At 43.2% G+C, this 21319-nt stretch overlaps 2 protein-coding genes across 2 annotated transcripts in view; one reads left to right on the forward strand and one right to left on the reverse strand.

The window, feature by feature from the left end:
- The window catches only part of LOC118387281 (E3 ubiquitin-protein ligase MARCHF3-like), a 441656-nt gene that overhangs the window by 152507 nt on the left and 267830 nt on the right, over window positions 1–21319 (reverse strand). The window lies entirely within an intron of this gene.
- megf10 (multiple EGF-like-domains 10) overlaps window positions 1–21319 on the forward strand; it is a 99995-nt gene that overhangs the window by 71957 nt on the left and 6719 nt on the right. Inside the window, exons 10-16 of the mRNA XM_052525215.1 lie at window positions 2471–2645; window positions 3072–3192; window positions 3706–3869; window positions 9006–9108; window positions 16749–16895; window positions 20210–20344; window positions 20681–20809. Of these exons, the coding sequence (XP_052381175.1) occupies window positions 2471–2645; window positions 3072–3192; window positions 3706–3869; window positions 9006–9108; window positions 16749–16895; window positions 20210–20344; window positions 20681–20809 (974 nt within the window). The remainder of the gene's footprint in view (window positions 1–2470; window positions 2646–3071; window positions 3193–3705; window positions 3870–9005; window positions 9109–16748; window positions 16896–20209; window positions 20345–20680; window positions 20810–21319) is intronic.

Below are 21319 nucleotides of genomic sequence, written 5' to 3' on the forward strand. Positions count from 1 at the left end.
TTCTAGAATGGACATTCTATAATCATGCTCTAATCTATAATGGAGATCATCCTATAAGGATAATGTAATTATCCCCAAGATCATTCTAGAATGGACATTCTATAATCATGCTCTAATCTATAATGGAGATCATCCTATAAGGATAATGTCATTATCCCTGAGACCATTCTAGAATGGACATTCTATAATCATGCTCTAATCTATAATGGAGATCATCCTCAAGATCATTCTAGAATGGACATTCTAGAATCATGCTCTAATCTATAATGGAGCTCATCCTATAAGGATAATGTAATTATCCCCGAGATCATTCTAGAATGGACATTCTATAATCATGCTCTAATCTATAATGGAGATCATCCTATAAGGATAATGTAGTTATCCCTGAGATCATTCTAGAATGGACATTCTATAATCATGCTCTAATCTACAATGGTGATCATCCTATGAGGATAATGTAATTATCCTTGCACTAATTACACTACTCACAACCATTATCATGCTCCACCAATTGAGCCATGCGAATTAAGAATCTATCATTGAATTGTTTTATTCAGCCCTACTCTCAGCCCATCTCTCACAGTACATTGATTGTACTACAGTAACATTAATGTTTCAAAGTTTAACAAGACTGTTGGAAGTCATTCAAAGTGTGTCTGGGTTTGTGTGTGTGTGTGTGTGTGTGTGTGTGTGTGTGTGTGTGTGTGTGTGTGTGTGTGTGTGTGTGTGTGTGTGTGTGTGTGTGTGTGCGCGGCGGGTAGCTGGGTGGGTCGGAGGGGAGTCAGACAGTTCTTCATTGTGCCACTGCCTGTATTAGACAAACTGGCACAGCTGGCAGGCTCCATGTGTTGTGAGGGGGACAGCTGCTCTGCTCTGTCTCAATGGGGCTGCTGTGTCAGGTAGGAGCAGCTGCTACTCAAACAGGTACCACGGCAACAACGGTATTGTGCCACATGTGCATGCAGCAAACCCGCCCCGGCTGTTACATTGTTTAATCCCGCCTCCTGTGAGGGCATTTGGAGAAAGTTCTGGAGATGTTCTGTTTAATTAGTGTTGTGTTAAGTACTAAAATAAATGTTTGAACCAATGACTGTATGGTTTGAACTTGATCTCTGAAGAATTGATTCATTTGGAGAGAAAAAAAAATGTTGACACAATTACCTACAGTATATGCAAAGCTGGAAAGTTTTAGAGACTGTGTCATTACTGTTCAGTACCAGTAGAAATGCTTAAACCAATTACTTTATGGGTTGAACCATAGAGGTACAAAGAGGACTTACTTTGTATCTGTGCTATAGTGGCTTCTGTGACAGCATGGGCAGTGCCATTGAGGGCTAGCTCCATATTAAAGTAGTACATTTTCTTCCTCTTTTATGTTTGAAAAAGTGGTGATTTCACCAATATTAGCCAAGTCTTGTGTGTCATTAATTTATTGTGGCCACCCACTTGATGGCACCAATAAAGCTTAAAGCCATTATCAAACCATTGGTAACCCAATTTGAAGAAGAAGACAATGCTCTGATCATTGGCTGATCCCTCCCAACCCATAGGAATACCCATCCAGTAGACTACTTTAAAATGGTGGAAGCCATTTGGCAATATCCATGTTAAAATGGGTTTTATTCGTCCAGAGCCCTCTTTCTAGCTCTATGGTTTTAAATATGTATCCAAAAAGCTGATTCATTCATGAGAACTTTATTGACACACTTACATATATGACATACAGAGCTTTTCCATATGTTTTTTTATTTGAACATGGGGGTAAAGTGAGAGGTATAGATGTAATGAACGTATTCCTATGCCTTGGTTTCCTTATATTACACATTTAAGGCACTTTGCACTTCATGTTCTCTCTTTAGTTTGTTTAGTTGTTTCAACTCAGTATACAGTGTATATTTGATTTGATATACAGAGGTTTCATGTTAAAAGTCAAACGGTCATTGACTGTTTTCTGTTATTACAATGATACGGTATTGTTACATTTTCCCATGCTCTATAGGGTACTTCTATTTTCCTTAGATCTATACAGTCAAAGTAGTGCTTGCCAAGGATCAACATTGGAACACATATAATCTTATAATGTAATAAACTATAGGCAAGCCGCCTGGCTGTGACTCAAGAGATCATTCATTTCACATGAGATTTGATCAACCATGCAGAACAGTCAGATAGATAGATAGCCAAGCACCTCATTAAAGTAATGAAATGAAATAGTAGAGAATTGTAGGGCAAGATAATACATTACCTTACCAAGCGTAAACACAACCCAAATAAATAAGACACTAAAGTAATTTGGCAAAACAAACATAAAAAGAAGTCTTATACATTATTAATATGCTAGTCGTTTATTAGCTAGATTCACATTTGAGTGTTGGCGTACTTGGTGTCCAGACAAGATGTCACAATAGAGTTATCCGATGATATCAATGACAGTCCATTGTCCTCTTTTGTCTCCCTGTTTTGTGCCCAGCTGCCACCCGATGTCTGGCGAGTGCTCGTGCCAGCCTGGCTGGTCGGGGACCTACTGTAATGAGACGTGTACACCAGGCTTCTTCGGCGAGTCGTGCCAGCAAGTGTGCCAATGCCAGAATGGTGCCGACTGCCACAGCGTGACCGGGGAGTGCATCTGCGCTCCTGGCTTCAAGGTAAAGCCACTATGAGGGGTCTAGGAAGGCTCTGTGAAAGGTTATGAAGGCGAATGAGTGGTAATATACTCCATGTCCAGTCTAATAATGCTACAGTAGCCTAAATCATTCATAACATTATTGATTATACATTGTGTTCTGAAGAAGTAACAGTTGACTTTATTAAGGTGGTGTATACTTGGAATTGTAAGAAGGTCCAAGGATTGGACTGACTTAGTCTTGAGCATTCTAACAGACTGTCTAACAGACAGTATTCACTCGTAATTCCATTGTGATGTTACCTGGGTCATGTTCAATAAGGAGAAAATGTTATGAAATGTTTTCTACGGTATGCCTCCCTGAACACGACCCACTTACCACGTATGATGAAAAACACAAAATCAACTAAACTATAGTACAGGAATGCTAACAGTATTTCCATTGCAGGGGTCCGACTGTTCCACAGCCTGCCCATCAGGGACCCACGGGATCAACTGCTCTGCCACGTGTGGCTGTAAGAACGGGGCACAGTGTTCTTCAGTGGATGGAGCCTGCTCCTGTAAAGCAGGTAGGCTGCTTACACCAGGGAATTCTGTGTGTGTAAGGCTAGCCCATTCAAGGAGCACATACAGTAGAAATACAGTAGAAATACAATAGAATACAGTAGAAATACAATAGAATACAGTAGAAATACCATAGAATACAGTAGAAATACAATAGAATACAGTAGAAATACAGAAGAAATACAGTAGAAATACAGCAGAATATAGTAGAAATACAGTAGAATAAAGTAAAAAAGCAGTAGAATACAGTAGAATATAGTAAAAATACAGTAGAACTGCAGTAGAAATACAGTAGAAATCTTAACTTACATATGAAAGCAAAACTTAATTTGTCATTTGTGGATCTGCTGGATCATTCTACTAATGCAGTGGCATTTGGGTACGACTCTTTGGGGACCAAATAATATTCTCAATTAAAGATTTACGAACATAACTGTAGACACTAGTTCATTCGAGAGAAGTTGACTACTCCTCTGTTAAACTATGTTGATGTTCAAAATGTCTTCTCCCCTTTCCAGGTTGGCACGGAGTGCACTGTTCCATCAACTGCCCCAGTGGCACATGGGGGCTGGGGTGTAACCTCACCTGTATGTGTGGTAACGGGGGCGCCTGCAACGCCCTCAACGGACAGTGCACCTGTGCCCCTGGCTGGAGAGGTGAGAGGTGTGACCTCCACTGCCAGGTGAGTGATGTTGTCCCCCCCACCCGCCCCTGTCGCACAGTGATGACATCATTATAGGTTATAACACTCTTATTATCTTCCTATAATATTATGATGAATGTGTACAACGTAATAGGCATATATATTATTATCTCAACTTAATTTCAGTTGAGAAAAAGGTGGTGAAAGCTTTGATATTATCAAATCAAAATCAAATCAAATTTATTTATATAGCCCTTCGTACATCAGCTGATATCTCAAAGTGTTGTACAGAAACCCAGCCTAAAACCCCAAACAGCAAGCAATGCAGGTGTAGAAGCACGGTGGCTAGGAAAAACTCCCTATGATCAAACCACAGAACACTCTAGATACATTGCGTACAATGCTGGCTTTGATAGGGATCTGTGAACTACAATATGCACAGTTAGATATACATCACACCAGTGCTTAATGTGAGCTTGATCCTGCCGGAACAGAATCTGGCACCTCTCCGTTTTGGAATGTTTTGTTCTAGTACCTCTCGTGGCATTTCAAATAATTTACTTTTTCCTACATAAAAATTATAATTAAAGCGATCTAAGTTCATTTGAGTGTCCTCTTCATTAATTCTCCTGCCCCCACAAAAAAAAACATTATGGGAAAAAGTAGATTTTCAGCCCGGGCCTAATATTCTAAGAGTTCGGGTTGGGCCGTACCGGGTTTATGGTTTTTCGCAACATTGTACCCAGTTTGAGACCAACGCTTGGCCGTGGCTGTGTGAGAAGTGCACCAGTATCTCAGATAACTAGAATTACATTAACTGCATATGATCTCTCTCTCTTCTGATAGACATGAGCCTGCAACTCTCATCTCTCCAACGTTGCACTTCATCCTTTATTTACTTATAGAAGCATAGCAGCACGAAGGGTTCTGAAGGAACTGCAGCACCCCTGATAAAATGAAATACATTTGCCAAAGTTATAGAAATGCTGCTATCTGTTGATGAAATCATTCAGAATAGCCAACTACACCATGAGAATAACTATGATGTAGCCACAGATCAATAGCTTGTTTTTAAATAGCCTAACTGTGGACTGCCAACAGTCGGGAACTCGCAGAAAATCTGTCGGTGAAAAAACATAATGCAGACAAAACAGCCCTTTCTCAATATTTCAAATACAATCGAGGGAAATCACAGGTTGGAAAGCAAATGGCTCCTGCTGAAAAGCGAAGATTATGCTGATTGATCAACTTCCAAATGTTGTTTTACTAAAGAGAGAGAGAGAGAGACAGAGAGAGGGGCTTTTGCCACAAATCATCACCAGCAAGTGAGCTGTGCATCATTGGGTCAGTCAGTGAAACTGGAAGTCATTTTTAACTCCCTCCTCATATTGTAGCCTACAATATGTGTCTCCACACACCTATAGATAGGCTATTGATGGATTCAAGAAAGGTCATTTTTACTGATCTCAGATTCTCAGTTTGTCAGTGTCAAAGTAGCCTGTCATTTCCATCATTTCTGCTGTACTAAAGAAGATTCTGCTCTCCAGTCATGTAAAATGACATAGAATTGAATGAAATGTGTTTAGAAAAGGCCACATTTTTCCCAGACCCTAGTCTACTTAAAATATTCCCAAAGTGTGCAACTTTTTCAAGTGCCTCTACTGTACTGCTCTATGTCACTACGCAAATACAATGAAAAAATATTATAAAGGTGATTTTTTTCCCCAGTACCTCAGAACTCCCCAGGTCACTCCCCTCTTGCGCTAACTTTTTGTTTCCGACATCTCCCGATTTACAAATGAACAACTGCATCACACTGACTCTGACCTCCATAGAACTTGAGCAGCATTCTTACAGCCAATTTGCATTGGAAACTCGCAAATGTGAAACTTGTGAAAGTGTGTTTCGTGGCCAATTGCTCCCTTGAAGAAACTGCAGCTCTAGCACTTGCGGTGGAGTCTTGAGCAGTCACATGCTATGCTAAGCGCTAGTCCTTTGATCCACAGCTTTCCGTAATGATTTAGCAAATCCACCCTCTTCCAAGAGCTACTTGCCATTCAGGAAGTCAGGAGTTGGTGGATTAAGACTCTTTTCCCAATAGCTTGGCGTCGAGAAGCTCCAAATCTAGAAGATTTGTTCTTATATCTGCATACAAAGCCATATACCAGTTTAATGGTAGTTTCAAACAAGGTGGTGATGATGGAGGAGGTCAAATTAAGATTGAAATCAGAATGAATGTGGAATGAATCAAACATAACAAATATTTCACTCAGATGTTTAATGTTAGTGTCCCTTAATAGAACGCATCACAAGTACTCAGTACTCAGTGTGAAATACCATACAGTATAATTCATATCGGCAGTTTTGCCTTCCGAGGTCCATAGTTTAAGGAGTTTTCCAGGACACTGGTTTAATCTTGTGAGGATGAAAACAGTCTTTATTGAACACACATGAAATAAGCTTACCAAATCATAGAAGTAGTCCTGGGTGAGCTAGTGTTTGCTTAAACGGATTTCAACACCATTTCTTTTCTGCATCATTTCCAATCCCCTATATTTTTTCATAAATATATATATTATATATACAGTACAAGTCAAAAGTTTGGACAGACCCGAATAATTTTTATTTATTTTTACTATTTTCTACATTGTAGAATAATAGTGAAGACAAAACTATGAAATAACACATATGGAATCATGTAGTAACCAAAAAAAGTGTTAAACAAATCAAAATATATTGTAGATTTTAGATTCTTCAAAGTATCCACCCTTTGCCTTGATGACAGCTCTGCACACTCTTGGCATTCTCTCAACCAGCTTCATGAGGTAGTCACCTGGAATGCATTTAAATTAACAGACGCGCCTTGAACAGCTCAAATAAGCAAAGAGAAATGATAGTCCATCATTACTTTAAGACATGAAGGTCAGTAAACCTGGAACATTTCAAGAACTTTGAAAGTTTCTTCAAGTGCAGTCGCAAAAGAACATCAAGCGCCATTGCGCGCCAGCGACTCCGGCTGGCTTCCGGGTTAAGTGGTTGTTGTGCCAAAAAGCAGTGCGGCTTGGCTGGGTTGTATTTCGGAGTACGCACGGTTCTCGACCTTCGCCTCTCCCGAGTCCGTACGGGAGTTACAGCGATGGGACAGGACTGTAACGACAGATTGGATACCATGAAAAAGGGGTCAAATAATATATAACATTGGTTGCAAGAATTATTGTATTATACATTTAATTGAAAAACTCAAACTTATGAATCCAGCGTTGTTTTGTGTATCAGTTCATAAACCATGTACCATGGAATTATCGAAAATCTCTTCCCAACAATTTTACAATCTAAGTTTTTTGGTCCTTTATTGAAACTGGCATACTTTTTTATTTATCACAATTTTCTTTAGCCAATTTTGGTCTTTAATGCAGACAAGTTCCTTACTTTCTCCCCTTTCCACTTGCCTCTTCCATTATTGCGGTAATGCTCAGAATAGTTGGTATTTTTGAGGAGAGCAGACATTTCAATATATTTTTGTTTCCTGCATGTGTGACATAACTCCACCTGTCCTATTTATGATATCATTTACAAAGATAATACCTTTTTTAAACATTTGTCCAAAAATATATTTTTTTAATCAATTAGTATATTTGAGTTTAACCATAATATTTGTTCGGTCTTTTCTGGTGGATTAAACTGAAATTGCAACCAAATTCTCTGGCTTGTTTTAAAAATAGTGATATTTTAGTGATCATTTCAGTTTCACATAACTGAAAGTTTAAGGTTATAATCTGAATAAAGGGGAAAAGGTCATTCTTGAACAAGGGGTGAAACATTCTTACTAATCTGCTAGAGAACCAGTTTGAATTTAAGTATAACTTTTGTATGACTGAAGCTTTCAGTGAGAGGTCTAATGCTTTATTATTTAATCATGTCTGCCCTCTGAATTCATATTCGTTATATAAATAGGCCTGTTTAATTTTGTCTGGCTTGCCATTTCAAATAAAATGTAATATTCTTTGCTCGTATAATTTAAAAAACAAGTCTCTGGGTGTAGGCAAGGCCATATGCAAATAGAGAAACTGGGATATGACTAAAGAGTTCATCAGGTATTTTCCTTTTCAAGGTAGCCAGATCATATCTATTTTTGCCAACTTTCTATTAACTTTCTATCATCTCAGAAGAATGAAATTATCTCACTACAATACACATCAAGTATGCCCTCTTCAACGTGAAGACCAACACGGTAATGTAGAAGTTGTATTTTTTAGTAATCCAATAAATAATATAGTACCCTTATCATAATTTGGTCGTAATCCAGAGAGGTTAGAAAAAGTATCTAGATCCTCTATGAGGCTGTTGAGGGATCCAAATGGTAGATTTAAAAGAAAATATGAATCATCAGCGTACAATGACACCTTTGTTTTTAAGCCCTGGATTTTTAGGCCCTTGATATTATTGTTGGATCTTATTTTAACAGCTAATGTTTTAGTCGCTAACGTAATAGCCATAATAAATAGATATGCCGATGGTGTTGATTGAAATGAATGAAAAGACATCAGGCTGCAAAACAAAAACTTGCGTAGACAAAGGAAGGACCAGACTGAGACTGGGACTAGGACTGGGAAAGGCTGCCTAATGTACATGCACAACGTTTACCAAATATACTGTGTGTTGACTATGCAGAATCTGTCAAAACATCAGTCGATGGCCTCCCGAGTGGTTCAGTGGTCTAAGGCTGTGCCACTGGAGGTCCTGGTTCGAGTCCAGGCTCGGTCGCAGCCGGCCGCAACCGGGAGACCCATGGTGCGGCGCACAATTGGCCCAGCGTCGTCCGGATTAGGGGAGGGTTTGGCTGGTAGGGATGTTCTTGTACCATCGCGCTCTAGCAACTCCTGTGGCGGGCTGGGCGCAGTGCACGCTGACACGATCGCCAGGTGTGCGGTGTTTCCTCCGACACATTGGTGCGGCTGGCTTCTGGGTTAAGCGGGAATTGTGTCAAGAAGCAGTGCGGAGGACGCACGACTCTCAACCTTCGCCTCTCCCTAGTCTGTTCGGGAGTTGCAACGATGGGACAAGACTGTAACTACCAATTGAATACCATGAAATTGGGGAGAAAAAGGGGTAAAAAAAAAGTTACAATTAAAAAATAAACATCAGTCTAAACGGCATCTTTTGGGTTTTCTCCAGGATGGCACCTATGGCATGGACTGTAGGGAGCGCTGTGACTGTAGCCATGCCGACGGGTGCCACCCCTCCACGGGGTACTGTCGCTGCCTGGCTGGATGGACAGGTGAGTCTGGAGCCTTAACCTGTAGAACCCTCTAGCTTAAAAGATTATCTATCCGTCCATTCATCCTATCCACCCATCCATCCACCCACCCATCCATCCAATCCAAATCCAAAATTACTGGGAATATTTATTGACTTTGCCTCAAATTTAAACCACTGTTAAAAGTAGTTGTACGACTATACCACCTGCCTCTGGATGATTTGACCTATAAGCATGGCCCAAAAACTGTGTCACCAGTAAGTCTCCTCTCTTTCCCTCTCTTCTCCCGTGTTTTGCTTAGGTCCATACCTACACAGCATACTGATGTCAGACCTTTAAAAACTGCCGCATTTCTTCCAAGCTACTTAGCCGGACATTTATCGCCAGCATTCCGCCATCGCCTAGCAACGCGCACACAGCCCCTCAATGAGCCCTTTGTCCCCAGCCTGGGCACCGCACTCCATCACACTGTTGCCTATCACCCCCTGAGCATCAAAACATCCCAGAGAGAGAGGGAGAGAAAGTGAGGGGTGGGATGGAGGAAAAGGGGAGAGCATCAAAACAACCCAGAGAGAAAGAGATAGAGAGAGAAAAGGGAGAAAGAGAGGCAGGGAGGGAGGGAGAGAGAAAGAGATAGAGAGAGAAAAGGGAGAAAGAGAGGCAGGGAGGGAGGGAGAGAGAAAGAGATAGAGAGAGAAAAGGGAGAAAGAGAGGCAGGGAGGGAGGGAGAGAGAAAGAGATAGAGAGAGAAAAGGGAGAAAGAGAGGCAGGGAGGGAGGGAGAGAGAAAGTGAGGGGGAGAAAGTTAGAGAGAAAGAGATAGAGAGAGAAAAGGGAGAAAGGGAGGGAGGGAGAGAGAAAGTGAGGGGGAGAAAGTTAGAGAGAGAAAGAGGGAGAAAACAGAGGGAGATGAGAAAAGAGGGGTAAGGGAAACATAGAGGGGGAGAAAGCCTTTGACACAGAGAGGGAAGGGTAAGAGGAAAAGAGTGAAGAGAGAGAGATGTGAGGGAGACAAAGAGAGAGGTGGCAAAAAGACGGAGAGAGGAAGAGAGAGGTGGCAGGGAGTGAGAAAAAACAGAGTGAGTCAGGGAAGAGGAAGGAGGGGGAGAACTCCCTGGTTCTCAGATACGGTTCAATTTCCAACAGAAGAAAACAAGTTTTTTGTCACAGCTTGTCCTGCCAACTCCAAGTTAATATCTCACTCATATTACATGCGTTTACACTTAAAAGTTTGAGAACTGTCTCTTTTTTCATAAACATGCTCAACATGCTTTGCCCATGCCTTTGTTGAAGTGATTCAGGGGGGAAGACAATGTAATTGGGAAACTCTATAGTGTCCAATCTCCCCATTGAAGCATTCTTTTTATCCACCAAGGGGCACAGTGCCCAGACAGTCTTGTGTGCTGCTCTTGTAGGGCCCATATTGTCATAGTCTGAAACCAATCCCCTTGGACAATAACAAAGGGCCGTATCGCTTGTCTCACCTTTCTATTTCATGTTCTCAGGAGGAAAAAGTGAACTTAGTGTCATTCCTGCTAAGTCCTAGAGATAAAAATGTTGGTGTGTTTTTTTTTATGCTTTAAAATGGCTTGCTCAATAGAGACAGAGAATGTGAGAAGCATTGTAATGCAGGTTAAAACGACTTGCGGACAAATTGCTGGCAAATTGAATCATATTACTCATTTGGCACAGGGCTGCTGTGTCACCATCCAAAAAAGAAAGTAATGTAGACCATCAAAAGAGTTTGAAGGTTGATAGGGTACAAAGATGTCATGTTTTCTTGACAGGCTTAATGTTAATAAACCATTAGAGCAATTCACTTGTAGATGTTGTTCGCGAAATTGAACGACTGAGGTCTACTACATGTATGTGACCAAAACATTACACTTGAATTTCTATTTGCAAGTAGAGTGCACAGTGTGTGGGAGTCCCTTCACCCTTTCTACTTCAGTTTTTGCTAAGCCTATGATTTAACGTTACTTCAGGTGTGCTACCTCTGTTTACTAAAAAACAATGAGACGTTACCAAAACTGGGCCTTATTACAGCCTACAACTAATGCCCAGATGATTTCCTTGTCAGGGCACTTGGTTGGGAAAGACAGAGGGCCCTAGTCCAATCAAATAGCCACATTTGGTAAATGTAATACATCACAAATGGAAAGATGCTGCATTGGAGATCCTAGTAGTGTTGTGTTTGTGTGTGGAGCTTTGCCAGTAAGATGGTATTAACAGAAACCATCCCCGTATGATGCATTTTATATCATATGATGCAAAATGCTTCATACAGGGATGATTTCTGTATTTTGAAAGTTATACGTCTTGAAGCAAAACAATTTGGGACTATGCCAACAATGGACTAATGAAACAAATGCCAAAAGATAGTTATTGGGTGGAGTTTTCCTTTAAGAGGCTGCTGTCTGGTATTAAACCCTGCAGCAATCTGGAAATCAATCCCTGTAATTAGCAGATTTACAATACCAAGCCTGGGTCGTATTCATTAGGCTCTTAATGGAAGAAAAGGGACTGAAATTGTTTTTGTTTTCTATTGCAAAATGTTTCGCTACGGTGTGATTGTGTGAATGAATAGAACCTTGGGCTATAGTGTAGAGTTAGTTAACCCTCACCCTTGTATGCTATGTGTTGTCCAACTGATACTGATGCTACCTATAGTGATGCTACCTATAGTGATGCTACCTATAGTGATGCTACCTATAGTGATGCTGCTATTGTCAACTCAAATCACATTTTATTTGTCAAATGCGTTGTTAACAACAGGTGTAGAGTAACAGTGAAATGCTTACTTACGACCCTTTTTATTTTTTTATTATTGAATATCCAAAACATACTTACAATGCAGAAAAAAAACATTTTTAATTTCATGAAAAAAAAAATCAGACAAGGAATAAATACAAAATTAGTAACGATAACTTGGCTATATACACGAGGTACCAGTACCGAGTCGATGTTCAGTTACAAGGTAATTGATATAGATATGCACATATAGGTAACGCAACGTAACGTAATCAACACTGCTAGCTAGCCAGCTAGCCCCCGAATAGCAGCACTGTAGAAACTATTACACTCAACGGAACGACTTGATTAGTGTAGTGTCAACAACGCAGCCACTGCCAGCTAGCCTACAAAGTCAACAACGCAGCCACTGCCAGCTACTTCAGCAGTACTGTATCATTTTAATCATTTTAGTCAATAAGATTCTTGCTACGTAAGCTTAACTTTCTGAACATTCGAGACGTGTAGTCCACTTGTCATTCCAATCTCCTTGCATTAGCGTAGCCTCTTCTGTAGCCTGTCAACTATGTGTCTGCCTATCCCTGTTCTCTCCTCTCTGCACAGACCATACAAACGCTCCACACCGCGTGGCCGCGGACACCCTAATCTGGTGGTCCCAGCGCGCACGACCCACGTGGAGTTCCAGGTCTCTGGTAGCCTCTGGAACTGCCGATCTGCGGCCAACAAGGCAGAGTTAATCTCAGCCTATGCCTCCCTCCAGTCCCTCGACTTCTTGGCACTGACGGAAACATGGATCACCACAGATAACACTGCTACTCCTACTGCTCTCTCTTCGTCCGCCCACGTGTTCTCGCACACCCCGAGAGCTTCTGGTCAGCGGGGTGGTGGCACCGGGATCCTCATCTCTCCCAAGTGGTCATTCTCTCTTTCTCCCCTTACCCATCTGTCTATCGCCTCCTTTGAATTTCATGCTGTCACAGTTACCAGCCCTTTCAAGCTTAACATCCTTATCATTTATCGCCCTCCAGGTCCCCTCGGAGAGTTCATCAATGAGCTTGATGCCTTGATACGCTCCTTTCCTGAGGACGGCTCACCTCTCACAGTTCTGGGCGACTTTAACCTCCCCACGTCTACCTTTGACTCATTCCTCTCTGCCTCCTTCTTTCCACTCCTCTCCTCTTTTGACCTCACCCTCTCACCTTCCCCCCCTACTCACAAGGCAGGCAATACGCTCGACCTCATCTTTACTAGGTGCTGGTCTTCCACTAACCTCATTGCAACTCCCCTCCAAGTCTCCGACCACTACCTTGTATCCTTTTCCCTCTCGCTCTCATCCAACACTTCCCACACTGCCCCTACTCGGATGGTATCGCGCCGTCCCAACCTTCGCTCTCTCTCCGCCGCTACTCTCTCCTCTTCCATCCTATCATCTCTTCCCTCTGCTCAAACCTTCTCCAACCTATCTCCTGATTCTGCCTCCTCAACCCTCCTCTCCTGCCTTTCTGCATCCTTTGACTCTCTATGTCCCCTATCCTCCAGGCCGGCTCGGTCCTCCCCTCCCGCTCCGTGGCTCGACGACTCATTGCGAGCTCACAGAACAAGGCTCCGGGCAGCCGAGCGGAAATGGAGGAAAACTCGCATCCCTGCGGACCTGGCATCCTTTCACTCCCTCCTCTCTACATTTTCCTCCTCTGTCTCTGCTGCTAAAGCCACTTTCTACCACTCTAAATTCCAAGCATCTGCCTCTAACCCTAGGAAGCTCTTTGCCACCTTCTCCTCCCTCCTGAATCCTCCTCCCCCTCCCCCCCCTCCTCCCTCTCTGCAGATGACTTCGTCAACCATTTTGAAAAGAAGGTCGACGACATCCGATCCTCGTTTGCTAAGTCAAAAGACACCGCTGGTTCTGCTCACACTGCCCTACCCTGTGCTCTGACCTCTTTCTCCCCTCTCTCTCCAGATGAAATCCCGCGTCTTGTGACGGCTGGCCGCCCAACAACCTGCCCGCTTGACCCTATCCCCTCCTCTCTTCTCCAGACCATTTCTGGAGACCTTCTTCCTTACCTCACCTCGCTCATCAACTCATCCCTGACCGCTGGCTACGTCCCTTCCGTCTTCAAGAGAGCGAGAGTTGCACCCCTTCTGAAAAAACCTACACTCGATCCCTCCGATGTCATCAATTACAGACCAGTATCCCTTCTTTCTTTTCTCTCCAAAACTCTTGAACGTGCCGTCCTTGGCCAGCTCTCCCGCTATCTCTCTCAGAATGACCTTCTTGATCCAAATCAGTCAGGTTTCAAGACTAGTCATTCAACTGAGACTGCTCTTCTCTGTATCACGGAGGCGCTCCGCACTGCTAAAGCTAACTCTCTCTCCTCTGCTCTCATCCTTCTAGACCTATCGGCTGCCTTCGATACTGTGAACCATCAGATCCTCCTCTCCACCCTCTCCGAGTTGGGCATCTCCGGCGCGGCCCACGCTTGGATTGCGTCCTACCTGACAGGTCGCTCCTACCAGGTGGCGTGGCGAGAATCTGTCTCCTCACCACGCGCTCTCACCACTGGTGTCCCCCAGGGCTCGGTTCTAGGCCCTCTCCTATTCTCGCTATACACCAAGTCACTTGGCTCTGTCATAACCTCACATGGTCTCTCCTATCATTGCTATGCAGACGACACACAATTAATCTTCTCCTTTCCCCCTTCTGATGACCAGGTGGCGAATCACATCTCTGCATGTCTGGCAGACATATCAGTGTGGATGACGGATCACCACCTCAAGCTGAACCTCGGCAAGACGGAGCTGCTCTTCCTCCCGGGAAGGACTGCCCGTTCCATGATCTCGCCATCACGGTTGACAACTCCATTGTGTCCTCTTCCCAGAGCGCTAAGAACCTTGGCGTGATCCTGGACAACACCCTGTCGTTCTCAACTAACATCAAGGCGGTGGCCCGTTCCTGTAGGTTCATGCTCTACAACATCCGCAGAGTACGACCCTGCCTCACACAGGAAGCGGCGCAGGTCCTAATCCAGGCACTTGTCATCTCCCGTCTGGATTACTGCAACTCGCTGTTGGCTGGGCTCCCTGCCTGTGCCATTAAACCCCTACAACTCATCCAGAACGCCGCAGCCCGTCTGGTGTTCAACCTTCCCAAGTTCTCTCACGTCACCCTGCTCCTCCGCTCTCTCCACTGGCTTCCAGTTGAAGCTCGCATCCGCTACAAGACCATGGTGCTTGCCTACGGAGCTGTGAGGGGAACGGCACCTCAGTACCTCCAGGCTCTGATCAGGCCCTACACCCAAACAAGGGCACTGCGTTCATCCACCTCTGGCCTGCTCGCCTCCCTACCACTGAGGAAGTACAGTTCCCGCTCAGCCCAGTCAAAACTGTTCGCTGCTCTGGCCCCCAATGGTGGAACAAACTCCCCACGACGCCAGGACAGCGGAGTCAATCACCACCTTCCGGAGACACCTGAAACCCCACCTCTTTAAGGAATACCTAGGATAGGATAAAGTAATCCTTCTCACCCCCCTTAAAAGATTTAGATGCACTATTGTAAAGTGGCTGTTCCACTGGATGTCATAAGGTGAATGCACCAATTTGTAAGTCGCTCTGGATAAGAGCGTCTGCTAAATGACTTAAATGTAAATGTAAATGTAATGTAAAGTTGCTATGCAACTGGATAGAAATAAACAGTAAGATAAGAGACCAGTGACTCATCAAAAATGGGTAAAGTCCCATTTGCAGTTAAAGACTGGGTTAATGCTAGAAACATGAGCTTTGCTTATGTGGTGGGTCACAGGCACAAAAAAGGTTGTGGAAGACCTTAAGTACCCATTTCCCTCCCCATACAACTGACCATCCCATCCCAACACCCCCTCTCCAGCTCACACCCACCAGGAAGACAGTGAGGCCCCTCCTAGCTGTCACACCCGTCTCTACTACCAGCCACCCGTACTTAGACCAGGAGTTGAACAGCCCTCCCTCCTTCCGTATGTTTTTTGATGGCCTTACAATTTCTTAACAACACCTAAGTCAGACCCAAAATCTTATAGTATATGAAGGCTTTATATATGTTCTCTGATTCAGAGTTGAGATAAGCACAGGCAACTTGGACTTTCCCACAAATACAGCAAATCATTATTTTGTATTATTTATAATTTCGTAATATCCAATTGGTAGTTACAGTCTTGTCTCGTCACTGCAACTCCCATATGGACTCGGGAGAGGTAAAGGTCAAGAGCCATGTGTCCTCTGAAACATGACCCTACCAAGCCGCACTGCTTCTTAACCCGGAAGCCAGCCGCACCAATGTGTCAGAGGAAACACTGTTCCCCGGAAACACTGGCGACCGAAGTCAGTGTGCATGCGCCCGGGCCGCCACAAGGAGTCGCTAGAGCGTGGCGGGACAAGACCTACTGGCCGGCCAAACCCTCCCCTAACCTGGACGACACTGGGCCAATTGTGCGCCGCCTCATGGGTCTCCCTGCTGCGACATAGCCTGGAATCAAACCCGGGTCTGTAGTGACGCCTCTAGCACTGCGATGCATTGCCTTGACGTCAATGGGAGACAGACCTGTGTGGACTTGTTTGCGTGAGCCCTACGTTGTTTGTGTTCCCAGGTATCCACTGTGAAAGTGTGTTCCCAGGTATCCACTGTGACGGTGTGTGTGTTCCGAGGTATCCACTGTGAAAGTGTGTTCCCAGGTATCCACTGTGACGGTGTGTGTGTTCCGAGGTATCCACTGTGAAAGTGTGTTCCCAGGTATCCACTGTGACGGTGTGTGTGTTCCCAGGTATCCACTGTGAAAGTGTGTTCCCAGGTATCCACTGTGACGGTGTGTGTGTTCCGAGGTATCCACTGTGAAAGTGTGTTCCCAGGTATCCACTGTGACAGTATTTTGTGTGTGTTTCCAGGTATCCACTGTGACAGTGTGTGTGCCGAGGGCCGCTGGGGGCCAAACTGTTCCCTCCCTTGCAACTGTAAGAACGGGGCCTCCTGTTCTCCTGACGAGGGCACCTGTGAGTGTGCGCCTGGGTTTCGGGGAACCACCTGCCAGCGCAGTGAGTATTTCATATCTGACCAATTATTCTGTTAATGGCTCATATTGTATCTGATTGTGTTGGATTTATATAGAACGTTTCACAACTTATCAAAGGACAAGTTTGACCCTGGCCATGACCCCACTCTCAGAAGGTGTCTAAGGGGGAGTTGGTATATACAAAAAACAATTCACACATGGCTATATTACACACTTGTACAAGTCTGAAATAGGACAAATATAAGCCAAATTATTATTATTATTATTATAAACATATAGTACCAGTCAGAAGTCTGGAGACACCTACTCATTCCAGGATTTTTCTTTATTTATACTATTTTCTACATTGTAGAATAACCTCTTGCTCCTACCTGGCACGCAGGCGTGTGTCTAGAGCTCTGGAAATGAAAATGCGCTACGCTAAATGCTAATAGTATTAGTTAACGTTCATTAAAATACACATGCAGGGTATTGAATTAAAGCTACACTCGTTTTGAATCCAGGCAAAAAGTCAGATTTTTAAAATGCTTTTCGGCGAAAGCATGAGAAGCTATTATCTGATAGCATGTAACACCCCAAAAGACCCGCAGGGGACGTAAACAAAATAATTAGCATAGTCGTCGCTACACAAACCGCACAAATAAAATATAAAACATTCATTACCTTTGACCATCTTCTTTGTTGGCACTCCTAGATGTCCCATAATCACTATTGGGTCTTTTTTTCGATTAAATCGGTCCATATATAGCCTAGATATCGATCTATGAAGACTGTGTGATAAACGGAAAAAAATAGCGTTTCATAACGTAACGTCATTTTTTAAAATTCAAAAAGTCGACGATAAACTTTCACAAAACACTTCAAAATACTTTTGTAATGCAACTTTAGGTATTAGTACACGTTAATAAGCGATACAATTCATCAGGAGGCGATGTCAATTCTATAGGTGTCTGTCTCGAAAAAATGTCTTGGAGAGAGCTCGACCAAAACATCCGGTCGGAGACCGGAGGGAATCGATTCCCTTGATTCGGTTAGACCAAGAATCAAAGCTGAATCAAATGACAAGACTCTAGACAACGTGTGGAAGCTGTAGGCAGTGCAACCTCGGCTCACTTTGAACAATTCCTTGAAGTCGGGCATGGATATTTATTTCCATTTTCAGTTATCAGATTTTCATGCACTTTTCGATGAAACGCACGTTCTGTTATAGTCACAGCCGTGATTTAACCAGTTTTATAAATGTCTGAGTGTTTTCTATCCACACATACTAATCATATGCATATACTATATTCCTGGCCTGAGTAGCAGGGCGCTGAAATGTTGCGCGATTTTTAACAGAATGTTTCGAAAAAGTATAGGGTCGACTTAACAGGATAATAGTGAAGACACCAAAACTATGAAATAACAGATATGGAATCATGTAGTAACCAAAAAAGTTTTAAACAAATCTAAATATATTTGAGATTCTTCAAAGTAGCTACCCTTTGCCTTGATGACAACTTTGCAACCAGCTTCATGAGGTAGTCACCTGAAATGCATTCCAATTAACAGGTGTGTCTTGTTAAAAGTTCATTTGTGGAGTACAGGGTGCTATACAGAACATTTGGTAAAAGACCAAGTCTGCATTATGACAGGAACAGCTCAAATAAGCAAAGGAAACGACAGTCCATCATTACTTTAAGACATGAAGGTCAGTCAATCTGGAAAATTTCAAGAACTTTGAAAGTTTCAAGTACAGTTGCAAAAAAAACGCCAGAGGAAAGGAAGACCCAGAGTTACCTCTGCTGCAGGGATAAGTTCATTAGAGTTACCTGTCTCTCATGAGGACCGCCACAGGAAAGGAAGACCCAGAGTTACCTCTGCTGCAGAGGATGCGTCATTAGAGTAACCTGTCTCTCATGAGGACCACCAGAGGAAAGGAAGACCCAGAGTTACCTCTGCTGCAGAGGATGCGTTCATTAGAGTTACCTGTCTCTCATGAGGACCACCAGAGGAAAGTAAGACCCAGAGTTACAACTGCTGCAGAAGATAAGTTCATTAGAGTTAACTGCAACTCAGATTGCAGGCAAATAAATGCATCACAGAGTTCAAGTAACATACACTGCGTGACTGCGTGAATCAGGCCTTCATGGTCGAATTGCTGCAAAGAAACCACTACTAAAGGACACAATTAAGAAGAAGAGACTTGCTTGGGCCAAGAAACACGAAACCGGTGGAAATCTGTCCTTTGGTCTGATGAGTCCAAATTTGAGATGTTTGTTTCCAACCGCCATGTCTATGTGAGACGCAGAGTAAGTAAACGTCTGATCTCTGCATGTTTGGTTCCCATCGCGAAGTATGTAAAGTTGGTGTGATTATTGGTTGGTATTATTCTACAATGTAGAAAATAGTAAAATAATTAAGAAAAACCCTTGAATGAGTAGGTGTGTACAAAACATTAGGAAAACATTGCTCTTTCCATTACATAAACTGACCAGTTGAATCAAGGTGAAAGCTATGATCCCTTATTGATGTCACTTGTTAAATCCACTTCAATCAGTGTAGATGAAGGGGAGGAGATAGGTTAAAGAAGGATTTTTAAGGCTTGAGACAATTGAGATATGGATTGTGTGTGTGTTCCATTCAGAGGGTGAATGGGCAAGACAAAAGATATAAGTGCCTTTGAACAGGGTATGGTAATAGGTGCCAGGCACACCAGTTTTGAGTGTGTCAAGAACTGCAGCGCTGCTTGGTTATTCATGCACAACAGTTTCCCATGTGTATCAAGAATGGTCCACCACCCAAAGGACATTCAGCCAACTTGACACAACCGTGGGAAGCATTGGAGTCAGCATGGGCCAGCATCCCTGTAGAATGCTTTCCACAACTTGTAGAGTCCATGCCCCGGCAAATTGAGGCTGTTCTGAGGGCAAAAGGAGGTGCAAATCAATATTAGGAAGGTGTCCCTAATGTTTTGTACACTCAGTGTAAATATAGCACTTATAAATATGTTCCCAAAATGTCCAGGTTTTCCAGAAATGCCGGTTGGTGGATTCCTGGAGTTCCTGCTTATTTTTATCATATTCTGGTAATCTTCCAACCGGGATTTCTGGAAAACCTGGGAATCTTGTGAAGTTACTGGAATTTTGTAACCCGGTAGAGGGGTAAACTCACCCTGTCCACCTGGCACCCAGCTTGGTGATATGCAGCAACCATTTTGTACTAGAAATGTCCTAAATCCTTCCATTGACATCAATGTGTGATTCATACTACAGTTACATTCAGTATGTGAATATCTCAAGTCAGTATGTGTCTCACTCTTAAGTCTGACTCATTATTCTCAACCTGTCCTTCCAGTCTGTTCACCAGGCTACTATGGCCACCGCTGCAGCCAGGCCTGTCCCCAGTGTGTCCACAGCATTGGACCTTGCCACCATGTCTCTGGCCAGTGTGACTGCCTCCCAGGGTTCAAGGGAGCCCTCTGTAACGAAGGTGAGTGTTACCCGGTATGACACTCAAACATAACCTTGTATGACACCTTTTTCAGTACATGCTATACTGTGTCTGAGTGCTTTATCCAAGTAATTTCCATACATTATTTTTTAAATTAATTATTTCCTTCATAAGGCTACTTATCTGATAGACTGGGATAATTAATGTGTATTATAGTGATATGAAAACATTGCCACAAGAGTTATTCATGAATGTTATATGGCGTAACTCTCCGCTATGAAAAATACCATTGACTCTTCTTTGTCCAGTAAGGGTTGTTGGCTCACTTGTTGATTTAAAGGTTGTGTCTCACTCTCTCTTGCCCTCCTCCCCCAGTGTGCCCCAGTGGTAGGTTTGGGAAGAACTGTGCGTGGGGGTGCACCTGTACCAACAACGGAACCTGTAACCCCATCGACGGCTCGTGCCAGTGTTACCCCGGCTGGATTGGAAGCGACTGTTCACAACGTGAGAACTCTCAAATGACTTTTCACACTATTGTGTCATTCTGAACCAACCTATGCTGGTTCACGTTTCCTCATAATGTCCTTTAAGCTGTTGAAAAAACTATACATGATGTGTAACCATCCACCTCAGCTCGTTACGGCTTGGCTCGGCTCGGCTCGGCTCGGCTTGGCTCTGCTCGGCTTGGCTCGGTTTCGGCACAGAAATGTCTTGTAAAAAGCCTGTGTGACCCTGTCTATCTGCATCCCCAGAGTGGTAGAGTTCATCTTATTTAGTTAGGTCAATTCAGCAAATTAGTTGAAATTCAATTTTGGAGAGATGGAGAGATATCCTATTGTTTTCTTAGATTTAATATGGAACTGACATTAACTTATTTATTTTGTGGATTAGGTTTGTTTCTTAGGATTGGTAGAATATGTCAGAATATGTTGAACATATTGTATATCCTATCCTTAGAATCTGGATAACATTCCATGCTAAAGAACATATCATAATCCAGTATTTCCCTGCTTT

Source organism: Oncorhynchus keta, chromosome 9, assembly GCF_023373465.1.
Source record: "Oncorhynchus keta strain PuntledgeMale-10-30-2019 chromosome 9, Oket_V2, whole genome shotgun sequence".
Lineage (NCBI taxonomy): Eukaryota > Metazoa > Chordata > Actinopteri > Salmoniformes > Salmonidae > Oncorhynchus > Oncorhynchus keta.